The sequence below is a fragment of the Chiloscyllium plagiosum genome, unplaced genomic scaffold, assembly GCF_037043375.1.
Source record: "Chiloscyllium plagiosum isolate Xiang-an unplaced genomic scaffold, Cpla_swu_hap1 HiC_scaffold_15, whole genome shotgun sequence".
Taxonomy (NCBI): Eukaryota; Metazoa; Chordata; class Chondrichthyes; order Orectolobiformes; family Hemiscylliidae; genus Chiloscyllium; species Chiloscyllium plagiosum.
In genome coordinates this window covers 35,292,421-35,317,565 of record NW_028270153.1, presented here as the reverse complement: position 1 = coordinate 35,317,565, position 25,145 = coordinate 35,292,421, and the positions used below count along the sequence as shown (strand labels likewise).

The 25,145-nt window shown below is 40.2% G+C and overlaps 1 protein-coding gene across 4 annotated transcripts in view; it reads right to left on the bottom strand.

Moving 5' to 3' along the window:
- Positions 1-364: 364 nt before the first annotated feature.
- The window catches only part of LOC122560132 (uncharacterized), a 45,485-nt gene continuing 20,704 nt past the window's right edge, over positions 365-25,145 (bottom strand). For 2 of the 4 annotated variants that reach the window (XM_087994878.1, XM_087994881.1), the window contains 3 exons: positions 16,775-20,571; positions 16,085-16,390; positions 365-2,790 (listed from right to left, as the gene is read on the bottom strand). In XM_087994878.1, the coding sequence (XP_087851004.1) occupies positions 2,668-2,790; positions 16,085-16,390; positions 16,775-20,571 (4,226 nt within the window). In that variant the 3' untranslated portion in view covers positions 365-2,667. Of the gene's footprint in view, positions 2,791-3,538; positions 3,645-13,035; positions 13,143-16,084; positions 16,391-16,774; positions 20,572-25,145 lie in introns of those variants that run through there. The other 2 variants (XM_087994879.1, XM_087994880.1) reach the window with 2 other exon arrangements.

The following is a 25,145-nucleotide window of genomic DNA, read 5'->3' as shown; positions in this document are numbered from 1 at the left end:
TGCCACCCAGTAGACAACCTGTAATTGTTCACGGTAATAAATGCATTTATTGCACAACAGGCTCCTGCAGAATGAAGACAAAAAAAAACTGCAGATGCTGGAACCCAAGCAGGAGGCTGGAAGAAGACAAACTAGCCAGGCAGCATCAGGAGTTGGACAAGTTGACATTTCGGGTGTAAGCCTTCTTCGAGACTGTCAGTGGGTGTAAGGGGAGCAGCAGATAAAGGGGTTGGGGGGTCAGCCTATCCACACCTCCCTACCCTGCCACCTCACCCCCGCCCCCTTTATCTACAGGTCTCCTTACACCCACCCCCAGTCCTGAAGAAGGGTTACATCTGAGATATCAACTTCTCCACCCCCTGATGCTGCCTGGCTTACTTGTCTATCCTGCAGGTCGAAGGCATCTTGATTTCCAGAGTATTTGCATTGGCCTGTGCTATTCCATGCCTATGCTCACATACTTGCTGAACTGTGAGAAAGTAAAATCCCTTTTAGGTTTAGGTAAATATCAAAATTGAAATGTGGTGCCCACAAGGCAATGTGAATACCATAAGACCATAGATGTAGGAGCAAAGTAAGACATTCAACCCATTGTCTGCTTTGCATTTCAATGAGATCATGGCTTATCTGGTAACTCCTCAACTGCACTTTTCAGACTTTTCCCTATAACCCTTGATTCCCTTCGTGATGAAAAAAATCTAAATCAGTCTTGAATGTACTAAATGACACAGTCTATGCAGCCCTCCGCAGTAAAACATCTTAATCATACCCTGTACCATGGGGATGCCCCAGTCCTCATGCAGTCATATGCTCACTTTGCTAGCTTTTCTGTGGCAAGATAAAACAAAGTATATTAGCTCTCCTTAAACAGAGAGCATCAGTGGCCTTTCTAATATAACAATAGAGGACAAACTGCAAATTGTTGTGAACAATTCCATCCGAGAAGGATTCAACAGATGACAGGAGACATACAAAGCTTAAAGCCTCAAGAAATGCAGTCCTCACCCACTTTGAGCTTGCTACAACAGGTGAGGGTGATTTACTCGAGTTAAAATAAGACAATGAGTCACTTGTCCTCAAATTAGAACAATGTGTCAATTCCTCAGCATTGTATAGGTTTCATTTCTGTATTCTGTATCTTAGAATTATCAGCATAGTGATATAAAATGATACATTGATTTCAAATTTCATCATCTTATTTTAATATTTGGCAATCCTATGGATTAAAATTCTTTTAAAAAGGAAAATTACTGATTTCAAAAAAGCTACAGCAATCAGCTGGCCACTCAGGTTGCAAGCTTTGTGCAACCAAGGTGAAATAAACAAAATCATCAGAACTGCAATTAACAGTTTTATCAAATGACATTAAAACTAGTTCATCCATTCAGGCATGAAGAAACTCTCATCTCCTATTTTCATTTACATCTGCATGATAACTTTCACATATTGGAGGTGAAAGACAACATCTGCAAGTATCAATAGAAAATCATAGAATCCCTATAGAATGGAAACAGGCCATTTGGCCCACAAGTCCACACTGACCCTTCGAAGAGTAACCCACCCAGTCCCATTCCTCTGCACATCTCTGAACATTATGGGCAATTTAGCGTGGCCAATTCACCAACCTGTACATCTTTGGACTGTGGGAGGAAACTACACAGACAGTCGCCCAAACTGGAATCAAACCTGGGTCCCTGGCACTGTGAGGCACTAGTACGAACCACTAAGTCACCATGACACCTTAAAGTATGAAGCTTAGAAACAAGGAACTCAGACACAGGAATACAAACACAGCTGTATTTTAGGGATTTGCTTTTTCAGAGCTGAGAATATTAATTTGTGACTGGAACCAGCTGAAATAAAACTCTCTCAGCCTCTCAAATAGGAACTGTGGTCTTGGGCTAAAACCATGTGTCTTGAGGACATCTTAAGTTCCATAGATAATATCTTCCTGTCATTGTCTGTATTTTAAAACTGTGAGCTTGTAAGAGTTTAAACTTGATTTTCTATCTTTAATATTCATCTTGGGGTTGAAATTATCTTTAATTTCACTCAAGAAAACCTTATAATTGATGCCTTACTGCTACAATAGATGTTGAGTAATTACCTTTTTATTAGAGACAGATTTATTCCCATGCTTCAAACATAAATCTGTGTTACAGCCAACCAAGGAGGGGAGCTGATTCATCCCTTCTCACCTGGTTGCAACAGAAAGTTAAATCATTGTTCCTGAATAACATGGACTGACGTTCTCAATATTTCTTTACCTAAGTACAGAGCCTATATAATATTTCATGTCAATAGACACACAGCACCCTCAGGTATAACTACCAGCTGTTTTATTACAAAAAAATGCAGAAGTGTGGCATTTAATATATGTGTGATGTAGTTTGCTTTTTAAAATGTTGTTTATAACAAGAAAACATTGGCAAAGTTACATAGAAAGCTTGAGCTTTATAAAACAGTTACATGTAAATAGCCATTCTCTATTGTTGGAATAAACTAAACAAAACATCGACCACCTCTGTTTTAATAAGCTGTCCTCTTGTGCATAGTCTGAAATAATAATGCCACTTGTCACTTCAAGCATCAAACAAACATTGAATGACAGTCACTGGTTAAAACTGCTTCCTTGCAAAGCAACAATTGGAAAATCCTTCTGCTTCTCTACTTGGTGAGAGCATTCAACCAAGAAAATGAAAAAATATGGCGAGGAGAGTCAGTTATGCTTGGTTCACGACTTGTCGTCTGTTGTACAATGGCTTCTATAGCAGACCCTGGGCTTTCCATCTGTTTTGGGGTGGGAGTGTAGTTGGAAAAGTAAACAAAGTAACTTCATGCAAAGTTAAGAATTGCATATTTTAAAATTAAATAATTACTGTAGCTCAAGGACATTAATTTAGTTTAATTTTTGGAAAGTCAAACATCAATAATATGAACAGATTATAATGTATAAACATGTTACTTTGATTTGTATTTAAATAATATTCAAATGTTAGTTTTAAAAATCATACATTTTTAAGGTTTGACACATTATTATACATTTACCATGTGCAAAATTACATATTTTCAGCTATTAATAGATGTTCAGAATAATTATCAATGAATGGAACATTTACTATTATTCAAACAACAGGACAACAAGAGGACAATTTTCTGTAATATGCACATTAAATGATACTTTTTAGTTTTCAACCAGGGCAAATGGAACAGAGATTGTTTTTTTTTCTGAAGTGTTTTATGGAAAAAATACAAAATTGTTTATTATATTGTAAAATAAAAACTGAAAGAACTTTGGATGGTGTAAATCAGAAACAAAAACCAGAAGTTGCTGGAAAATTTCAGCAGGTCTGACAGCATCTGTGCAGAGAAATCAAAATCAAAATCAAAGGGTTGGTGACCCTTCCTCAGAAGGAACATTAACTTTGATTTCTCTTCACAGATGCTGCCAGATCTGCTGAGCTTTTTCAGCAACTTATGTTTTTGTTGCTTGTTACATTGTTGTTTGTGAAAGAATCTGGAATAATTGTTATGTTACCTTCTTCATTAAAAGTCCATTCAACCCTTCTTTGTACAAGTCATGTATTCCAAAGGTTGTGAAGTATGACCATCAGTGTCAACATTGAAAGGCAGAAGCCTAGAGCCTAGTGAAGAATAACAGACCAGTACTACATACATTGGAATGAAGACAAATGAATTGAAACATTTAGTCCTGACGTCAAAAAGCACCATTTGACATAGGTATCAAAATCTCAGACAATTTATTGCATAACATTTTAATTTTTTTCCCTTTAAGGTTTTTATATCTCTCTTCAATAATAAGGTGGACAGATGAACCGATGTCAACATTCTGCTGAATCTGGTCCATATCCAATCTCTCAGGAATATTTACTGATTCAAATGACAGTCCAATTTCTTTTCCAAAAATGACTGGTTTTATCCAGCACTTCCAACTTGCAACAGGCAAGTTAAGAACTCTCATTTAACCATTTTATTACATTAAAAAATAATGCATGTTGGCAAGGTGAAACAAGTACCAGTAGGTCTGTTCTGGAGCCTCAGTTTTTCACAACATATATTTATGACTTGAATGGAGAATAGAAAGTTGTATATTCAAGTTTGCAAATACACAAATTTAGGAGGCACCATGTGTTGACTATGTTGGAGAAAAGGAATAGTGTCGACCAATTGTGTTGATAAGTAAAAGAAAACATTCATGAAGGAAAAGCAGTGGATGTTGTCTGTATAAATGTTGATGAAATATTTGACTAAATTCCACTTGAGAACGCTGGAATGGGAGAGTCAGTATCAGCTTGAATTAAAACCAGCTTCTGGAGAAATTGAGTTGTGTAAATGGTCTTTTTTTTTTAATCACAGACAGGAGATGAGAGACCATGCTGTTTCCTAATATTCAGTGCTAGGATCACTGCTTTTCATTTAATTGGGTAGTATGGATACTGGAATAAAATTCTAATTATCTCAAACCTGGAGGTGTAGCAAACAGTGATGATGTCAATGAACTGTGTCAGGTGTCGATACACTTCCAGAATATGCAGGCAACTGGCAAAAGAAATTAATTGCACGGAATTGAGATATGGTGCTTTTTTGCAGAAGAGATGGGAGAGGTTATGAATACATATATGTTTACATGCAGCTATTTAAAAAGTTCTGAAGTGTATTAAGGGACAGAGCAAACTTATGGTTTACATTCAAAAATCTTTTGAAGGTGGCAGGACAGATTAAGAGAGTGGTTAGCAAAGCATATGAAATCATAAATTGAGGCATTGAATACAAAGGAAGGGAAGTTAAGCTGAACCTTCATAGACAGTGGATAGGCTACAACTGGAGTACTGCTTCCTATCCTGGTCACTTAACTTTAGAAAGGCTAAGAGGATCCTTGAAAGGATGCAAATGAAATTTACCAGAATGGTTCCAGAGAAGCGAGAATTTAATGACAATTTTGAGTTGGAGAAGATGGGTTTCTTTGAAGCTGATGAAGTGGAGATCTGATCATGACAGGTTTAGACAAGATGGACAAAGAAAAATTGTTCCCAGCAGTTGATGGTACAAGGCAGCACAGAGTATAAGTTTAGGCTAAGAGATACAGGGAGTCTGTAAGGAAGAACTTGCTTATGCATCAACTAATGATGATTTGAAACACACTGTCTCCAAGGTTGGTGGTAACAGAAACAATTAATCAATGAATTCAAAAGGAAATTTGACAGACATCTGAAGAAAATGAACTTAGGCTGCTATGAGGGTAATATGGAAGAATTGGGCTGACTGGACCAATCTATAGAGAGCTGGTGTACACTTTGTAACACTGTGGAAAAGGTACTTGATCATGATGATAGTATACATTATGATGCTACTTTTACAGTTACATATGATCAGGAATGGAGAAGAGAAGAATGGAAACATTATGTATTCAGAATAATATATATAGGACTTACTGAGAGAAAGAGAACATTACTGTGGGATGAGAATTAGATGGAGATGTAGCACTTCCAGAGCAACAGTAGTTTAACTAGATAGCCTAGCTTCAAGACTACCATATAGACACCAAATTCCCAAGACAGCCCATGGTGGCTAGAATCTGTAATAGGACAATAACACTGGCTTCAGTCGTGGGAGTAGCACAGTCCATACATACAGCTGTAGTAGCACAGAGCATGCTAACAACAGTATTTGTTTAAAGAATGATAATGGTAATGTTCTCTCAAAGCATATTGTCCACCAGCAAAGCGTCAATATCAGGAAATTGAGGCCAAGTCATGGTCCATGCAGCAGAGAATACAGACAAGAGGGAAGACCCTGCAGACCAGAAGAAAACATTGGAAGACTTTGATGGCAAAGCAGTAGAAAGGGAAACTTCCAGCAACAACAAAAAAACACAGTCAAAAGACTTTAATAAACAATGAAAAACTTCCCATTACTTCTCCAAGTCAGGGCCATGAAGGAATATCAGCTCCTGTTGAAACACTGCCATTTCCAAAACAGTTTGGGAATGCTGAGGGCCCACTGCAATTCAAGAATGTAAAATACCATGGAGGCAAGAGTTCCAGAGATACAGACAGCAACAGCATTACATGTGAAAGAGGCGAAAGTGAGGTCTGCAGATGCTGGAGATCAGAGATGGAAATGTGTTGCTGGAAAAGCGCAGCAGGTCAGGCAGCATCTAGGGAACAGGAGAATCGACGTTTCGGGCATTAGCCCTTCTTCAGGGCTAATTCCTGAAGAAGGGCTAATGCCCGAAACGTCGATTCTCCTGTTCCCTAGATGCTGCCTGACCTGCTGCGCTTTTCCAGCAACACATTTCCATCTCTTACATGTGAAAGAGCAAAGTTATCAGAACAAAACATTTCTAAATGCAATCAGGCCAATAGCTGATGACATGCTGGTTTAGAAATGTGTAGAAGAAAGTGTTACTAACTACAAATCCAGTGTCAAGTTATTCAAAGCATATTTTGGTTGGAAGAGGAATCTTGAGCCAGAATGAAAAAGATTGAACCAAAGGTTGCAAAGGCAAGGGAAATCAATTGAATCACTTCTAACCAATTATGTTCAAGGGGGGTGCTATGGTTACAAAGTAACTGAAGTTGGGCCAATGAGTGATTGGGACATCAGAGGTACCAGGCATAAACAAGATTGGATTTTCTCCAATCAAAACAAGAAGCCTATGTAGAATGCAACATCGTTTCAGGTTAGGCCTCAGAGTAGGGTCACTATTCAAATTACTACTGAAGCTCAATTTGATTGGGTGAGTGGACCCGAAGAAAGCATTGTAACGCTCCTAAAAGGCTGTCAAAATGGCAAAGAGTGGGACACAAATTCATCACATATAGTGGAATGTACAAGATGTGGATCAAGACAACAGAACAAATGACCTCCAGGGAGTGAGCTGAGTATTATTGATGAGGGTTAGCACACTTTGAACACTATTGCCAACTTGCAAATACTGTATCACAACAAAAGCAAAAAAGAAGACCCAATGAGGAAGAAATTCCTGAAGAAGGAAAGCCATTTCCTAAAGAGAAGATCAAGAGGTCAAAGATGAAGACCAGAAAGGCAAACAAACATTTTTAGGTAAATAAAAGAGGGCCAGCAAAGTGCTGGATTATTGCTTTACAAGTGAAAGAATTTATTAAAGAATTTACTAAGATACAAAGGTGACTGTTTCAATATTGATTGACAGCTTGCCATGGTTAAATACGTGAATATGTAATCAGTAAGCATCAAACTACAAGGTGTAAAAGTTACAGATCTTCAATAATGAAGACAGTTCAGCACTACACACAGCCACAGGGGTAAGAGATCAAGATTCTCTATGTCTTGAGAAACCAAAAGTACATCATTAAGCAGAAATGCAAATATCCAATTAGTTCTCCTAGAGAGAGAATAGGCACAACATTACATGATGAAAATAGCAAAGAATTTTGTCAAGAATCCTATGAGTTTTCAGAGTCTTAGAAAAGCTGAAATAGAAACACCACATTACACTGCAGAAAGTAGTGTATGCTTTGCCAATATGCTTGAATACCACTGGATAAGTGTTCCTCTCACTCTAAAGAAACTGAAGGTACACCTAGACAGCATGTTATGAAGTAACATCACCAGCAATGAAGCCAACAAAGTGGTCGTCAGTCACAAACAAAAACAGAAATTGCTGGTAAAGCTCAGCAGGCCGTGACCATTGACAATAGTTCCCACACCCAACGGATAAGTTTGTGAGAGTCATAGGTCGCACACAACTGAACAAGGCTGCTCAAAAGATAAAACCCAGATGCTATAATCAGAAACAAAAATAGATATTGCTGGAAAAGCTCAGCAGGTCTGGCAGCACCTGTGGAGAGAAATCAGAGTTAATGTTTTGGATTGAGTGACCCTTCTTGACAACTCCTTCAATTCTGAGGAAAGGCCACTCGAGCCAAAACATTAACTCTGATTTTGCTCCACAGGTGCTAGAGACCTGCAGAGCTTTTCTGGCAATTTCTATTTTTACTCAAAGATGTTCACCCAATTTAGTCAGTGGACAACAATTTAGGAAATAAAGAGCAGGGCAATAATTGAATTTCCACAGCCAAAGCATGTCACCAATGTTCAATGCTTTTTAGGAATGGTCAACCTGATGGAGAAGCTCATTCCAGATCTAACCCCAGTAACATGACCACTAAATATGCTACAGATGAAAGGACAACAAAGGCTTTGGAGACCATATGAGACTACAGCATTCAAAAGAACCCTAGACATACTAACACACTTTAACCCAATTTTCTCTACAACAGTAGCTGTAGACGCAACTCCCATAGGATTAGGCGTAGTTTTCATTCAAGTTATAATGATAGGAGCAGAAATCTGTATACTCTGCATCAAGACTATTGACAGCAACAGAGCTGATATATGGTACAATGGAGAAAGAAGCATTAGCCATTACATGGAAATGTGAACCTCCTCAGATCATCTCACAGGACTAAAATATCGAGGGGAAACAGACCAGAAATCACTCATCATGCTATTTGGATGTAAATAAATAATGAAAATGCCATTAAGAGTATGAAAACTCAGATTAAATTAATCAGATATGAATACTCAACAGTCTGCATCCCAAGGAAGATGCTGATTACCACTGATGCACTATCAAGTGCAATGGTGGATCAGGCTGAAATGTAAGTCTCAATCCTCACTGAACAGATCGAAGCATCTTCCATTGAGTAACAAGCATAATACTAGCTACAGAGATAAAACTAAAAGAAATTTGTGCAACTTAGAAAACAGATAAAGAGTGAATCAGGATCAGAGAACTTTGTCTAGAAGGTTGCTCCACATATTGTACAACAGAACTCATTCTAAATAGTTACCATAAACAGAAGCAACATTGAAAAATAGGAGATAGCAAACAGGATGTGATCACAAGCTGGTAATATTGAAATCCTTGACAGAACAAATGCTAAAATGTCTAAATCCTAAATAAAATAAGGAGAGAACATAGGGATCACTAAGTGTAGAGGCTTAGTTCATCAGTCCGTATGGTGTCCAGGCATTTCAAAGAAAATATGGAATTTTATATTGTGTTACACGCTGGTATTAACTATAGTCAAGTGTCATTAGAGCCACTAACGTCTCAACACTTCCAGATATAATTTGACAAAGGTCAGGAATATATTTATTCCACTTCTGAGGAAAGACAAATTTAGTACTGTTACATTACTACTCCACATGGATTAAAGTTGCTGCACATCATAAAGTTACAGTGGAGTCAATAATTAAGACATGGAAGTGACTTGGTTTCCATACTGTGTTGCCAGATGAAATGGTTTCAGATAGCACACACAACTTGTGAATGAGGAGTTCCAAAAAATGCATAACGGAGGCTGATGTTAACCACACCACAAGTTATCCAGTTCTTTTACAGAAAAAAAATTACATGCAGAGCAAGGTCCAAACCATAAAGTGATGACCAAGAACACAGGTTGGGTATAAGCATTATGAAGTCATGGCTCCACAATACTGAACAATGGAAACAATAGATACTTATTCTGTGGAGCAATGCATGGAAAGAAGATTAAAAACAAATTCCTTTAATACAGGTATAATATCAGGTAAAATATAATGTATCAAGATCATGAGAAAGCAAGATAGAAAAAGAACACAGAAGGAAGCAACAGAAGTGACACAGCTGCACACTCAGGACAAAGATATTGTCAGTTTTGCCACCGAGTTAGAGAGCTTTGATAGGGGACTGGCAAATAGAGAGTGCAGCCCTCAGAATGAAACAATCACAATTGTATATTGTTTGCACACCTGAAGGAAAATTCAGGAGATACAACACATTAATCCTGCTCAAGCCAAGAAGAAAAGCAGTGCATAATTACCACAGTGTGGGGGACACGGACAACTGCACTACATCAGCTACCTCACAGAGTAATACAATAGCTCCAGGAATGGTCCAAAATGGTCACCTTTGTTCAGCAATCAAACAAACAGGGACAGGATGAGCAGTGATCACTCCACAATGTCTCTATCTCTGATATTTGGACTCTGAGGAGTGGATGATAGTGATAGTGTAAATGGTCAAAACAGATTGTTGAGCTTAGGTCAACAAAGTAGACATGTATGTTAGGAATGAAATATACAGGCAAATGAATATATTAAAGAAGATGGTACTTTGATTAGCTTCCCTACAGTGTGGAAACAGGCCCTTCAGCCCAACAAGTCCACACCAACCCTCCAAAGAGTAACCTCCCTCTGACTAATGCACCTAACACCGTGGGCAATTTTAGCACGGCCAATCCACCTGACCTGCATATCTTTGGATTGTGGGAGGAAACCCACGCAGACACGGGAGAATGTGCAAACTTCACACAGACAGTCACCCAAGGCTAAAATTGAACCCAGATCCCTGGCACTGTGAGGCAACAGTGCTAACCACTGAGCCACCGTGCCACCTGACAACAACAGTCACATGTGAGCAGGACTCAAAAGAGATAGCTTTTTAAAATATCATGACGATTAGAATTTTACTGCAGAATTTAAAGGACTTCCTGAGAGTTACTCCTAAATAAAAATAAGATAGAAAAGCAGCAGAGTCATAATAGGTCAATCTCCATAGGACAGCCTCAAGAGTGCTGCACAGTGAATGCAATGAAGAGACTTCATAAAGGGAGCAACAATGTAGTTTGTCCACAGGAGTAGCACAGTCCACAGGAGTAGATACAGTTGTAGAAGCAAATTAACATCTGAATGAATTTAAAGGATGGTCACAGTTATGCTGTCCCAAAGCAAACGTGATGAGCTGAATGGTGTTCTTTTGTGTCTCTGAATTCCATTCATGATTTAGGTGTCATGCACAAAATTGCTTAAAAAGTGAACAGCTGCACACAGTGACTAAAATGACCAATGAAAGTAAAAGCTCTGGAAAGCTGAATTAAAAACAGAAATGCTTGAAATATTCAGCAGATCAGACAGCCTTTGTGGAGAGAGAAACAGACGTCAGATGACTAACCTTTTGTCATAACTAATGAAGTAGTATTGGAATGTTGGTCTTTATGTCAGGAGAGATAGAATTGGAAAATGTTGCAGTAATGCTTCAATTTAGAAGGAGCAAAACACATTTACTAGAATTGTGCTACAAGTTTAAGAATTGAATTGAGGGTAGGCTGCATTCTTCTGTATTTAGAAAGTTGAAAGGTGAAAGGAGGCATTTAAAATGATGACTGTATTTGATAGGGTGGATATAGAGACATTATTTCCTTAGAGGGAGTACAGACTAAGAGGGCTACATCTGAAAAATTAAAGCTAGATACTTTAGGATTAAAATCAGGATGCACTTTCTTTCGCCACATTAAAGATAATGGAAATCTAGCATTCTTTTCCTCAAAAGTAATGATGCTTAACCGATTGACTGAGATTGATACTTCTTTTGTTAAGTAAGGGGATCAAAAGATAAATGAAGTTGAGTAAATATAGTTAGGTATAAATCACCTGAGATCAAATTGAATAGTTGAACAGATTTGAACAGTTTAGTTACTTGGTGTGTAAAATGTAATACAACTTGTCTGAAAGATGGTCTATGCGGTAATGTGCAAACAACAATAATAATTTGCACATATATAGTACCTTTAATATTGTTAAATCCAAGGTAGAGTTACCAGTGGTATCATAGCTGAAATCAGAAATACATAGAGTCTGGAATCAGAGCGTTGCAGATATATCAGAGGGTTGTTGGGGTGTAGGAGGTTATTGAGAAAAAGAAGGGTGAAGCTTTGGAGAAATCTGAAAATAAGTATGAGAATTATAATATCAAGACACAATTTAACTCAGAGCCAATATAGCCCTGTGAACACGAGGCAGAAAAGTGAATGGTGCTTGGTGCAAGATCGTTTACAGGTAGCAGAATTCATTTGGAATTAAGTTTATGGAAGGTAAATGATGGTCAGGTAGTCAAGAGTATTTTGGAATAGACAGTCTTAGAAGTAAAAAAGGCATGGTTGAAGATTTCGAGACAATAGTTGTGTTGGGCAATGTTGTTGAAGTGGAAGTAATCAGTTTTGTTGATGATGCAAAGGTTGGAAGCCCACCTTTGTTTGTGTCAAATATGATTTCATAGTTCCTTCATGTTCAGAGCTGGCAGGAAAATAGAATGGAGTAAATGTGAATCTACCTTTGGTATTAGATTAGGAGTGAACAGGTCATTAAAGCCATCAGCACTGTATATCCAAGGACTCAGACTTAAAAAAAAACCTTACAAAGGTATTTTGTCCCAATGTGACCACATATAAAATATTGTTTGCAGTTTTGGCCTCTCTGATTCTTAAAGCATTTTCAGTTAATGGAGTAGTTACAGAGATCAGCTACCAACTTCCTTCCAAAGAATAGTGTTTGCGAGAAAATGAAGAGGTAAAGGGATAAATAAAAATTAAAGAAGGGTGGCCACATTGAATTCAAGGAAACATTTCTGACATGTTCAAAATTTATGCACAAAGAATATGTTTGCAAATTAAGCATAACAAAAGAAAATAGGAAATACAGGAAAAATATTTTAACTGAAAAAGTAATGGAACAAAAATGGACTCTAATAAACTTCAGTCAGGAATTATACAGGAGTTTAATGACAGATGAAATTCAGGTTTATTGGAAATGCCAGAAATTAATAATAAGTTCTTGTGGGATTGAAGGTGCCCATTCAGACTGTTACTGAATCTCATTGTTTAACATTGTGATTTTTTTTGAAAGGGATAGCGAACTGAGTAAGTATTCTATTAAAATGAAGCAGATCCTTTGGACTATTAACTGGTTTATTGACAAAGGTAATGAATAAACAATATAACACCAGTATGATACATAAAACAAACATGCATTTGTCAGGTACCTTTGATGATTTCACAATGCTCCAAAGTGCCACACAACCAATGAACTGCTATAGTGCTAATGGAGGAAAACATAGCAGCAAAGTAACATACAGCAAGGTTTCACAAATAGGCAATAAGAAGGAGAAATTGTCACAATACTATGTAAATCTTATGGCTTTTCACTTACTACTGTGATATCACTTGCATCCACTTGAGATGGCAGACAAAACATTGGTTCGATGCCCTATCTGAATGATGACACATCTGTTCACAAAGTATTTCTTCAGCACTACACTAAAGAAGTAAAAAAGGCTTTTAAACTGAATAGCGGAGGCTGGGGATCAAATGTAGAAAGATACTGCATATCAAAAAGTAAAGATCAGGTAAGAGAAGAAAATTGATAATTAACATTGGAGAATTTTAAAAAATTCACTCTCAGGACATGGGTATTGCTGATGCGGCCTGGATTTATTGCCCATCCCTAATTGCCCTTGGTGGGGATGAGCTGCCTTCCTAAACTGCTGCAGTCTATTTTATGTAGGCACACCCACAATGTCATTAGGGAGGGAGTTCCATAATTTTGATCCAACAACAGTGAAGGAACAATAATATATTTCCATAGCGAGTGGTTTTGATGGGAACTTGTATGACATTGTTCCCATACATCTGCTGCCCTAGATGGTAGTGGTGTGTATTTTCTAAGAAGCCTTGGTGAATTTCTGCAGTACATTTTGTGTATAATACATACTGATGTTACTGAATATTGATAGTGGAAGGATTGAATGCGTGTGGATATGGTGTTAATCATGTGGGCCACTTTGTTTTCAATGATGTAAAGCTACTTTAATGATGTTGGAGTTGCACTCATCAAGGCAAGGTTCCTAGTCTCTGACTTGCTCTTGCAGCCATAGTACTTATATGGCTTGCTGAAAATGTTTGCTGGAAAAGTGCAGCAGGTCAGGCAGCATCCAAGGAACAGGCGGCTTATGCCTGAAACGTCGATTCTCCTGTTCCTTGGATGATGGCTGACCTGCTGCGCTTTTCCAGCAACACATTTTCAGCTCTGATCTCCAGCATCTGCAGTCCTCACTTCCTACTTATATGGCTTGTCAAGTTCAGTTTCCAGTCAATGATAACACCAGGAAGTCGATATTCAGAGATTCAGCATTGGTAATGCTATTGAACATCAAAGGGTGATAGTTAGATTCTCTCTTGTTTGAGATTCTCATTGCCTGGCACTTGTGAGCCCAAACCTAGGTATTGTCCAGGTCTTGCTGGATTTGGACATAGCTTGCTTCAATATCTGATTGAAACAGTGGTTAGCTGTTTCACGGCGCCAGAAACCCAGGTTCAATTCCAGCCTCGGGTGATTGCCTATGTGAAGTTTGTAGATTCTCCTTGTGTCTGTGTGGGTTTCCTCTGACTGAAGATGGTTAGGCCAATATAATTTCCTTGAGGAACTATTACAGAAACATCTTGGAGTTGAGACAACTGACATCCAACAACCATAACTCAATTTTTTTTTGTTTCAGGTGTGACTCTAACAGCGAGAGGTTGACTTTGTTTCCATTGATTCTAATTTTGCTTGATGTTACACTTGGTCAATAGCAGTGTTGATGTCAAGGGCTGTCACTTTCACCTCATCTGTGGAATTCTGCTCTTTTGCCCATGTTTGAACCAAGGTTATAATAATGACAGGAACTGAATGGTTTAATTACGAGTGATTGAGAGGAGACTTACAGGTCTGCCAGTTGGTTAAGTCAGATTTTCCTGCATTTGTATACAGGACATGTCTGGGTATTTTTCAACATTGTCAAGTTCATGCCAGTGTTGTAACTGTGCTGGACGAGGCTTTTAGAAGCACAGTAAGTTCTGGAGCACAAGTCTTCAGTACTAATGCTGGAATGTTGTCAGAACCCTAGTCTTTGCAGTATCTAGTGCCTTCAAGCCATTTCTTCAAATCATATGGAGTGAATCAAATTGACTGGAAACTGAAAACATTTTTGATGCTGGGGACCTTCAAAGCAGCCATAATCAATTTCTGGCTGACAATTGTTTCAGATATTTCAGCCTTATCTTTTGCATTGATGTGTTAGACTTCCTGATGACTGCCATGGTGGGATTCAATGCCCCCAGAATATTACCTAGGTCTCTGGATTATTAGTCCAGCAACAATACCACTACATCAAATTGCATTCTTCTAAATACAGAAGTATGATCTGATAGCTATTTTGGGGACATGGATGCAGGATGACTAGAATTGTGTCCTGACTATTTGGGAGCATCTAACAGTCAGAAAAATTGGGAACTGGGTAACAGCGGAGGGTGGAGCTATTACTCAAGGATAGCATTAATGCGATGGTTAAAGATGATATTGGTTTAGGAGATCAGGGTGTGGAGTTGACGGGTGAAAATGAGAAATAGTAAGTGGAAGTAATCACTTAGTGGGAGTAGTCTACAAGCCCTTTAATAATAACTGAGGTGTCAAACAGCCTTCTTCTGCTCTTATTTTGTATGTTCATATGCACTACATAAAATGATATTGGCACATAAGGAGAGTAGAGCTGAAAATGTGTTGCTGGAACAGCGCAGCAGGTCAGGCAGCATCCAGGGAACAGGAGAATCGACGTTTTGGGCATAAGCCCTTCTTCAGGAAGAAGGGCTTATGCCCGAAATGTCGATTCTCCTGTTCCCTGGATGCTGCTTGACCTGCTGCGCTGTTCCAGCAACACATTTTCAGCTGTGATCTCCAGCATCTGCAGACCTCACTTTCTCCACATAAGGAGAGTAGTCAGGCCTTTGTGACTGTGTTGGCTATATATCTAAGCTACCCTTTTGCTTGTACTCTTTTGCACTTTCACATTCTTATTTTCCCTTCATGCATTTCTGCAATTTCCTTTTGAAAGTTTTTGATTGAATTGGCTGCTCATCATCCTTATAGTCACCATCATTTCAGATCTTCTTCACGAAATGTAAAAAAAAATCAATTTGTCACACAAGTAAATCAATAAGAATACCATTCATAATTCACAACTTTATTTTTCACAAATAACACTATAATCAAATAGTGCTCTCTGATGAAAGGAATGCAGACAGACTGAATGTATAAAACAAATTACAGATGACAATCTGACAATTTGACAATGAAATGTATGACGTTACAGGAAATCATGTCAGTCCTACAATGGATGATAACCACTCCTGCAGAATAGGTATTAAAATCTTTCTCCACTGACCTGTATGACAGGTGATGACACTTCATTTTCACTGTCAGACTTTTTCATGACACCTGGTGAGCCTTCAGCAGTTCCAACAGAGTTGTGCTCTGACTCCAGTTCTTTCTTTGTTGTTGATGTTGGCCCAATCTGATCTTGACAGGTGACATGCTGGACGGCATTTGGAGCAGGCCCAGAGGAATTAATTACATGCCATGAATCACATTTTTGCCCCCCTGGGTACAGTTTGATTTCTTCATCAACCACTTCCAACAATTGTGTCATTTTTAAATCATCAGCATTAAAACTTCCACTTAATATAGCATCCTGAGCAAGGACAAATATAGATTAAAATGCAATGTCAGTAGTTGTCAACAATATCATAATATTTCTGTCAGTTAGTAATAATCCAAAGCCTCTATGAAGCAATAGTACATATTCTGTTAACATACTTGAGTTTAACTTGAACAGCAACAAATCAAAACTACACATTACATTCAACTGCACTACAGCCTTTTGTAACCATTCTATGAAATGGTACAATAGGAACATGTCAACTAGCTCAAGAACAAAATGTAAAGTTAGAGCAGCCACCAAAATATGTTTTAAAGTGTTCTAATTAACATTCAAGATAAGACAACGTTAATAACGTTCTGCAAATGCACTGTACATTTTTGTTCAGTTAATACAATGAAATTCAGAAATAGGTACCTGCTGTACAATTGCTTCAAATTCCTCAACTTCAGTTTTTTCTTGTCCTAATTTACAGGCTTCAACATCTATCAGTGGAATAATTGGTTCTCCACCTGGAGGAATTCCATCCAATATACATGAAGATGCCATTTCTGATTCGCCTATTGGGCATACACTATGTACAACAATTGGAGATGCCGTAATGGAATCCATGGCATTGACAGTATCTGAAAGTGGATCATTGAGCTCTTGCTTTGTAGATATGGCAATTGTACTACCTGGAGGTTCAACCATAGATTCTTCTATGACAGAGACTTTGTCTGGAAGAAGTATAGTTGTAGGAGTAAGGATTTTTTTTGCTGGTTCCCCAGTGTCTGTAGTCAACATATGATTTTCTTCCATGTTAGAGGCTGCATTTGGAACATCTAGGAATGTCTCATTGGATTCTTTTGTTTCAGGAATTGCATTTACAAGATCTGAAGTCACAATATTTGACTCCTCTGTTGAAAGACCTTCATCCTTTACAAAATGAGATGCAGAATTCAAAACTTCCTCAGGAGGAACATCATCCGCTGCATCTGAGGACTTTGTATAGACATCAGCCACAACACCTGAAGACTCAAAATTGGTCTCCTTTTCTGAAATTTCAGCCATTGTAATTGTATATGCACTAGACTCCTCAGAGACATCAGCCGTAGCATCTGAAGATTCAGGATTCAACTCTTTTTCCTTTGAGATCCCATCTGCAGCACCTGAAGACACTGGGCAGGGATCCTCATTCACTTTATGGACATCAGCCACAGTGCCTGGAGTTTCACTGATGGTCACTTTTTCCTCTGGGACCTCACCCACAGCACCTGAAGATTCAGAACTGAGTTCTTCCTCTTTAGAGACTTCACCCATAGCATCTGAAGTCTCAGGGATGATTTCCTCTTCCTCTTCAGGGACCATAGCCTCAGCACCTGAACACTCAGAGATGGACTCTTTTTCCTCAGGGACTTCATCTGTAGCACCCAATGAGTCAGAGTTGGGCTCTTTCATTTTAGAAACATCATCCACAGTACCTGGAGATTCAGAGCTGGTCTCTTTCTCTTTTGAAACTTCAGCTACACTACTTCGACATTCAGAGCTGGACTCTTTGCCCTCTTGGACCTTAGCTACAGCACCTGGAAACTCAGAGCTGGTCTCTTTCACTTTAGAGACTTCAGCCACAGTATCTGGAGATTCAGAGCTGAGCTCTTCCTCTTTATGGACTTTGACCACAGCATCCAAAGACTCAGGGATGGTTTCCTCTTCCTCTTCAGGGACCTTAGCCTCAGCACCTGAACACTCGGAGCTGGATCCTCCTTCCTCTGGGGACTCAGCCACAGCACCTGGAAACTCAGAGCTGGACCTTCCTTCCTCTGGGACCTGAGTTACAGCACCTGGAGATTGATGTCTGGGCTGTTCTTCCTCTGGGACCTCAGCCACAGCACGTGGAGATTGAGAGCTCGACCCTCCTTCCTCTGGGACCTCAGCCTCGGCACCTGGAAATTGAGAGCTGGACCCTCCTTCCTCTGGGACTTCAGCCACGGCACTTGGAAATTGAGAGCTGGACCCTCCTTCCTCTGGGACCTCAGCCACGGCACCTAGAGATTGAGAGCTGGACCCTCCTTCCTCTGGGACCTCAGCCACGGCACCTGGAGATTGAGAGCTGGACCCTCCTTCCTCTGGGACCTCAGCCACAGCACCTGGAGATTGAGAGCTGGACCCTCCTTCCTCTGGGACTTCAGCCACGGCACTTGGAAATTGAGAGCTGGATCCTCCTTCCTCTGGGACTTCAGCCACGGCACTTGGAGATTGAGAGCTGGACCCTCCTTCCTCTGGGACTTCAGCCACGGCACTTGGAGATTGAGAGCTGGACCCTCCTTCCTCTGGGACCTCAGCCACGGCACCTAGAGATTGAGAGCTGGACCCTCCTTCCTCTGGGACTTCAGCCACGGCACCTAGAGATTGAGAGCTGGGCTGTTCTTCCTCTGGGACCTCAGCCACGGCACGTAGAGATTGAGAGCTGGGCCGTTCTTCCTCTGGGACCTCAGCCATGGCACCTGAAGATTGAGAGCTGGACCCTCCTTCCTCTGGGACCTCAGCCACGGCACCTGGAGACTGAGAGCTGGACCCTCCTTCCTCTGGGACTTCAGCCACGGCACCTAGAGATTGAGAGCTGGGCTGTTCTTCCTCTGGGACCTCAGCCACGGCACGTAGAGATTGAGAGCTGGGCCGTTCTTCCTCTGGGACCTCAGCCATGGCACCTGAAGATTGAGAGCTGGACCCTCCTTCCTCTGGGACCTCAGCCACGGCACCTGGAGATTGAGAGCTGGACCCTCCTTCCTCTGGGACTTCAGCCACGGCACCTAGAGATTGAGAGCTGGGCTGTTCTTCCTCTGGGACCTCAGCCACGGCACGTAGAGATTGAGAGCTGGGCCGTTCTTCCTCTGGGACCTCAGCCATGGCACCTGAAGATTGAGAGCTGGACCCTCCTTCCTCTGGGACCTCAGCCACGGCACCTAGAGATTGAGAGCTGGACCCTCCTTCCTCTGGGACCTCAGCCACGGCACCTAGAGATTGAGAGCTGGACCCTCCTTCCTCTGGGACCTCAGCCACGGCACGTAGAGATTGAGAGCTGGGCCGTTCTTCCTCTGGGACCTCAGCCATGGCACCTGGAGATTGAGAACTGGACCCTCCTTCCTCTGGGACCTCAGCCACGGCACCTAGAGATTGAGAGCTGGACCCTCCTTCCTCTGGGACCTCAGCCATGGCACCTAGAGATTGAGAGCTGGGCCCTCCTTCCTCTGGGACCTCAGCCACGGCACCTGGAGATTGAGAGCTGGACCCTCCTTCCTCTGGGACCTCAGCCACGGCACCTGGAGATTGAGAACTGGACCCTCCTTCCTCTGGGACCTCAGCCACGGCACCTAGAGATTGAGAGCTGTACCCTCCTTCCTCTGGGACCTCAGCCTTGGCACCTAGAGATTGAGAGCTGGGCCCTCCTTCCTCTGGGACCTCAGCCACGGCACCTGGAGATTGAGAGCTGGACCCTCCTTCATCTGGGACCTCAGCCACGGCACCTGGAGATTGAGAGCTGGACCCTCCTTCCTCTGGGACCTCAGCCACAGCACCTGGAGATTGAGAGCTGGACCCTCCTTCCTCTGGGACCTCAGCCACGGCACCTGGAGATTGAGAGCTGGACCCTCCTTCCTCTGGGACCTCAGCCACATCACCTAGAGATTGAGAGCTGGGCTGTTCTTCCTCTGGGGCCTCAGCCACAGCACCTGGACACTCAGAAGCAGGTTTGCTCTCCTCAGAGACATCGAACCCACTACCTGCAGACTCAGCATTGGACTCTCCCTTCTCAGCGACCTCAACCACAACAAATGGAGTCTCAGTAATGGACCCTTCTTCTTCCTGACCTTCAAACAAAGGACCTGAGCACTCAGCACTGGGTTCTTCCACTTCAAAAATTTCACCTGATGATTCAGGATCGGGCTTTTCCTCCTGGTGAACTTTATCCACAGAACCTGCAATGTTGGGATCCTGATTTGAAGAAAAAATATCTGGAGTTCCTAAAGTTTCTGTGGTGATTTCTGTTGTGAAATGGATTTTAGCCACATTATCTAAAGATTCAACATTAGATTTCTCCATGGTTAAGACTTTGGTGATAACATCTGAAGGTTCTGTCCTAGGCATTTCTAAATGTCCAGTCACAATTTCAGTGTCTTCATTCCTCTCTGCTGCACCTTCCTCATCTTCAACTCCTTCTTCAGTTTGCTCTTCAACTGCAATTCAACATGCTTCACATTATTGTTAAATAACATTGAAACAAATGAATTCAAAATATTTGGGCCAATATTCACTTAAAACAAATTTGCATTTATGGAAGTGATTTGGTTTCTTTCATTTCTATTTCTTTTGCTGTAATGTTTAAACCAATGCTAATGTACTATTATTTAGCCTTATGAAGACCTAGAATTTGTGAACCAGTTTTAGAACTATAATTTTACTTTGATAAGAGAAATGTAAATTGCTGATGAAGGAGATACATCAACAATGTTGATACAGTACTTGCTTTTAAAGGCAACAATGAGTGTTAATTTTAGTCTAATAAATGTATAAAAGATAAATATTAAGAATTAGGCATGAAATTTTCTAAGAAATGATCAATTGCTATGAAAACATCATTTCAGGCTGGGATCTTAAAGAAACTTAGATTTATGGGTATTTCAATTTACCAAAGAGCAAATTAACAAAAAGTTGGAGGAAATAATTCTCAAAGAAACAGTAAATCTTTCTTTACACAATGACTTCATCAGTAATACATCAAACTGGTTTGCTTTATGGTTATTCAACCAAACTTTTAGCTTCCACTATGCTAATTTGAAAATTAGTACAACATCAAGCCTCAAAGAAAATAAATTAGAATATGAAAAGGTGTGGTGAAGTCCAGCACATTTACCACATCTGTGCATACAACTAACAATCTTCAGCTATGGTGAAGTCTTATTGCAATCATGTCAATTACTGTTTTATTGCAGTACTGTAAATTGCAACATAGAATTCAACACAGTGCACAACAAACCTCCTGTCAGGCCCAAAAATTACATTGTTGCTTATATTCATAAGCTTACCCAGTCATCCCCTTACAGACACAACACGCTCAGCTCGCATGAGCAGTTGGCCTCAATTTTTCAGTCCACTATGTATGCTTGATTTACTAAAATCTTATAATTTAGTACATAGGATCAAGCAGGATATGCAGGCTGCATTGTTTAAGACTGTTTGCATCAGATATCAACAATATTTCAATCTGGCACCTCCCCATATCTATGCCACTGGCTCATTTCTGTACTCTGTGCATAAGTTAACTCCATATTTGTGGAGGGATTTTGACATAACAAAATATGACTTATGTGCTGACAACTATGCTACTAAAATATAGAGTCACTCTTAACATGTTGGTTCCTCAATCTATCTTAAACATTAACTGCAGAAAGGAGTTTTACATGAGATAAGTTGAAGAATTTAACTACTTTTCCTGACTTGTAGAGAGTGAAGTTTGAATCATTCTTAAAAATTAATTAAACTTAGCCATTTTGAGTGTTTATGAATTGGTATTACAAAAGTGGCATCAAATTTGAATTGTTTAGGATTAGGTTGGTAAGTAAAGATTAGAAACAGAAATGCAAGAATAGAGTGTGGTTATAATATTTGGGTTTTAAGGAAAAACCCTAGTCACTGACTAAAGAGAAGTTACAAAGACTGAATGTGTAGCTGATGGCTTTGGGAGCTGTCTTGGCTCAGTGGTGGCACTCTTCTTTCCATGTCAAAAGATTGTTGGGCTCAGGTTCCAATAGAGAGACTTCAGCATCAAATCCAGATTGATGCTCAAAGTGCAAAACTGAGGGAGAACTGGAGTGTCACCGATGTTGTTTTCAGAAAGGACATTAAACCGAATCCCTATCTTTTTCACATGAATGCAAAGGATTCCATTGCACTATTTTGATAAAGAGCAGAGTTCTGTGAAATGTCATGGTCCATAGATTATTTGGTCATCATTGCATTGCTATTTGTGGGAGCTTGCTGTATGCAAATTAATTTCTACATTATCACAGTGGCTACCCATCATAAAGTAGTCCATTGACAGTGGTACACTTTGAGATGTTTTAAACCATGATGTTATTGAATAGTGAAAAAAGCTGTAAAGGTCAAATAACTACTCCTATTCTGATTTTGTGTGTTTTTAGTAGGTTTTAAAAAACAACTTGTTTAATATAACACTTAGGACAGAAGTGATCTGGCAAAGTCTATCCCCAAGTGCCCTCCTGAAGCTGGTGTTGAATGGCCTTCTTGAACTGAAACTGATGTGTGGCAATACATTGATGTCTGCTGTCCTTCCAGATGAAGGTGACCATGACTTTCATCTGGGATGTTTGATAGGTTGCCGATTGGTATGACCTTGACTCAAAGATGCTGCTGCAAACGGGATACAAAGAGGCAGGCAAGCTGCTGACACAAAATTTCATCACCTTGTGTTTCTGTCTGCCTGTGATATACTCTAGTAGGGACTGCACTCTTTACCTGGTTATGCCAAGTGCATTGATCGTGGTCGAGCTTCTCCCAAGATTCCTCTAAGATCAAAATCAAACTCCTGAATGAAGCCTTCAAGTGGGCTTTGTAATGCTTCCTGAGATCACCATGACAGTGCATCCCAGACTCAAGTTCTTCATGGAAGAATCACTTTGGTCAGCAAATGTCAAACATTCTGAGAGAGTCCGCCTTAGTTGTGACTGTCTCAAGATGTGTGCATGCATACTACCTCAGGGGTACAGCTGAGTGCCTCATACTTTGATCTGCCACCTGATCTTCAGAAGTTTCCAATGACAGCTGAAGTGAAAGTGGTTGAGTTTCCTAATATTGAGCTGACGCACAGTTCAAGTCTCATATCTGTAGAGCAGAATAAGCAGGACTACTGCTTGCAGACTTCCAATTTGGTATGCAGACATTTTTCTTCAATCCCAGACTAATGACAAAAGGCACCCAAAGGCTACACTTGCTTTGGTGATTTATGTAATTCTTTCATGATAAGCAAAGTTATCCTAGGTATATCTGAAGCCTTGGGCATGAGGTAGGAATTTTCTGGAGCAGGCTGGTATATTATTTCAGTTTTCTTCATGCTGAGTTTTAGACTGAAGTTGTCACATATATTGGAGAACAAGTCTAAAACACATTACATGTCCGACTCTGAACTGATAGCGAGTGCAGGGTTTTTGGCATGCAGGAAATCACTAAGTCAGAAAGTGCTGGAGAAACTCAGCAGCTCTGGGAGCATCTGTGGAGAAAGAAACAGAGCTAATATCTCAAATTCAAAATTACTTGTTTTCAGAAGATTTGAAATATTGATTCTGTTTCTACCGTCCATGGAAGCTGCCAGAGCTGCTCAGTATCTCCAGCACTTCCTGTTTTTATTTTAGATATCCAGCATCCACAGTATTTTATTAGGAAATCACAAAGTAGGTCCTTAGAGAATTTGATCTTTGCCCGACATTGTCTCAGACTGAGCACGTCTCATCCATGAATTCTCTGATTTCAATGTCAGGATAACAGTCCTGGAAAGCATTGGAGAACTGGTAAAGAAAAGCATACTTAAGAGGGTGCCATCAGCAGGCAACTATAATGAAGTTAGTAGAGCATTTTGATTGAGCAACAATGAAGGAATGGAAATATAATTTTACCATTAGAGCAATGTGTTCCTGGAGGGAAACATGCAAGTAGTGCTCTCCTCTGTACGCATCCCTTGATCTTCTATGTGGTAAAACTAATGGATTTGCACAGTGCTTTCAAAGGAGGCATGGTGAATTTACTACAGTTGAAGATTGTACACATTACAGCCACTACACCTACTGCAGGAGAATGAAGTTTTAGTTTGTGATGAGCCAAGCAACTATGCTGCTTTGTCCTGGATGGTGTTGAACTTGTGTATCTGTACTTACTTAGCTATTCATCTAGGTGAGTATTCCATCATACTCATGACTTTTCCCTTATAGGCATTTGCCAGTTAGAAGGTGAGTTACTTACCTCAGAATTCTCAGCCTCTGACTATTCTTTGACTTACAGAATTTATATAGGAAGTATAGAACAGAATTCTTACAGTGTGGAAGCAAGCCATTTAAGCCCATTGAGTTCACACTGACCCTCTGAACACCATCCCACCCACCTACCCAATCCCCATAACCCTGCTCTTCTCATTGCTAATCCACATGTCTATGGACACTATGGGGCAATTTAGCATGGTCAATCCATCTAACCTGTACATCTTTACACTGTGGGAGGAAACCATAGCACCCAGAGGAAACCCTTGGAGATAGTACAAACTTCTTGCTATGAGTTGCGAGTGGTACCGAACTTGTGCAATTATCAGCAAACATCTTTACGTCTGCCCTTTTATCGAAATAAAGGTCATTAAGAAAACTGATGTAGTTGGGCCTAGGACACTATTCTGAGCAACGTCTGAAGTGATATTCCAGGGGTAATATAATTAACTGCCAACAATCATAAACAACTTTCTTGTGTGAGGTCCAATTCCAACCAGTGAAGAATTTTCCTTTGATTTCCTACTGACTTGAATTTTGCTAGGGTTGCTTGATTTCACACTAAATTAAAAGCTGCTTCAATGTCAAGGGTAGTCATTCTCATCTTGGCTCTGGCATTCTGCTCTCCTGTTCATGTTGGAGCAAGGCTGTAATGAGATATAGAACCCAGACTAAGCACCGATGATAAGATCACTGCTGTGCCACATGATATTACTGTGAATGACACCTTCTATTTCTTTGCTGATGGTTGAGCATAGACCAAT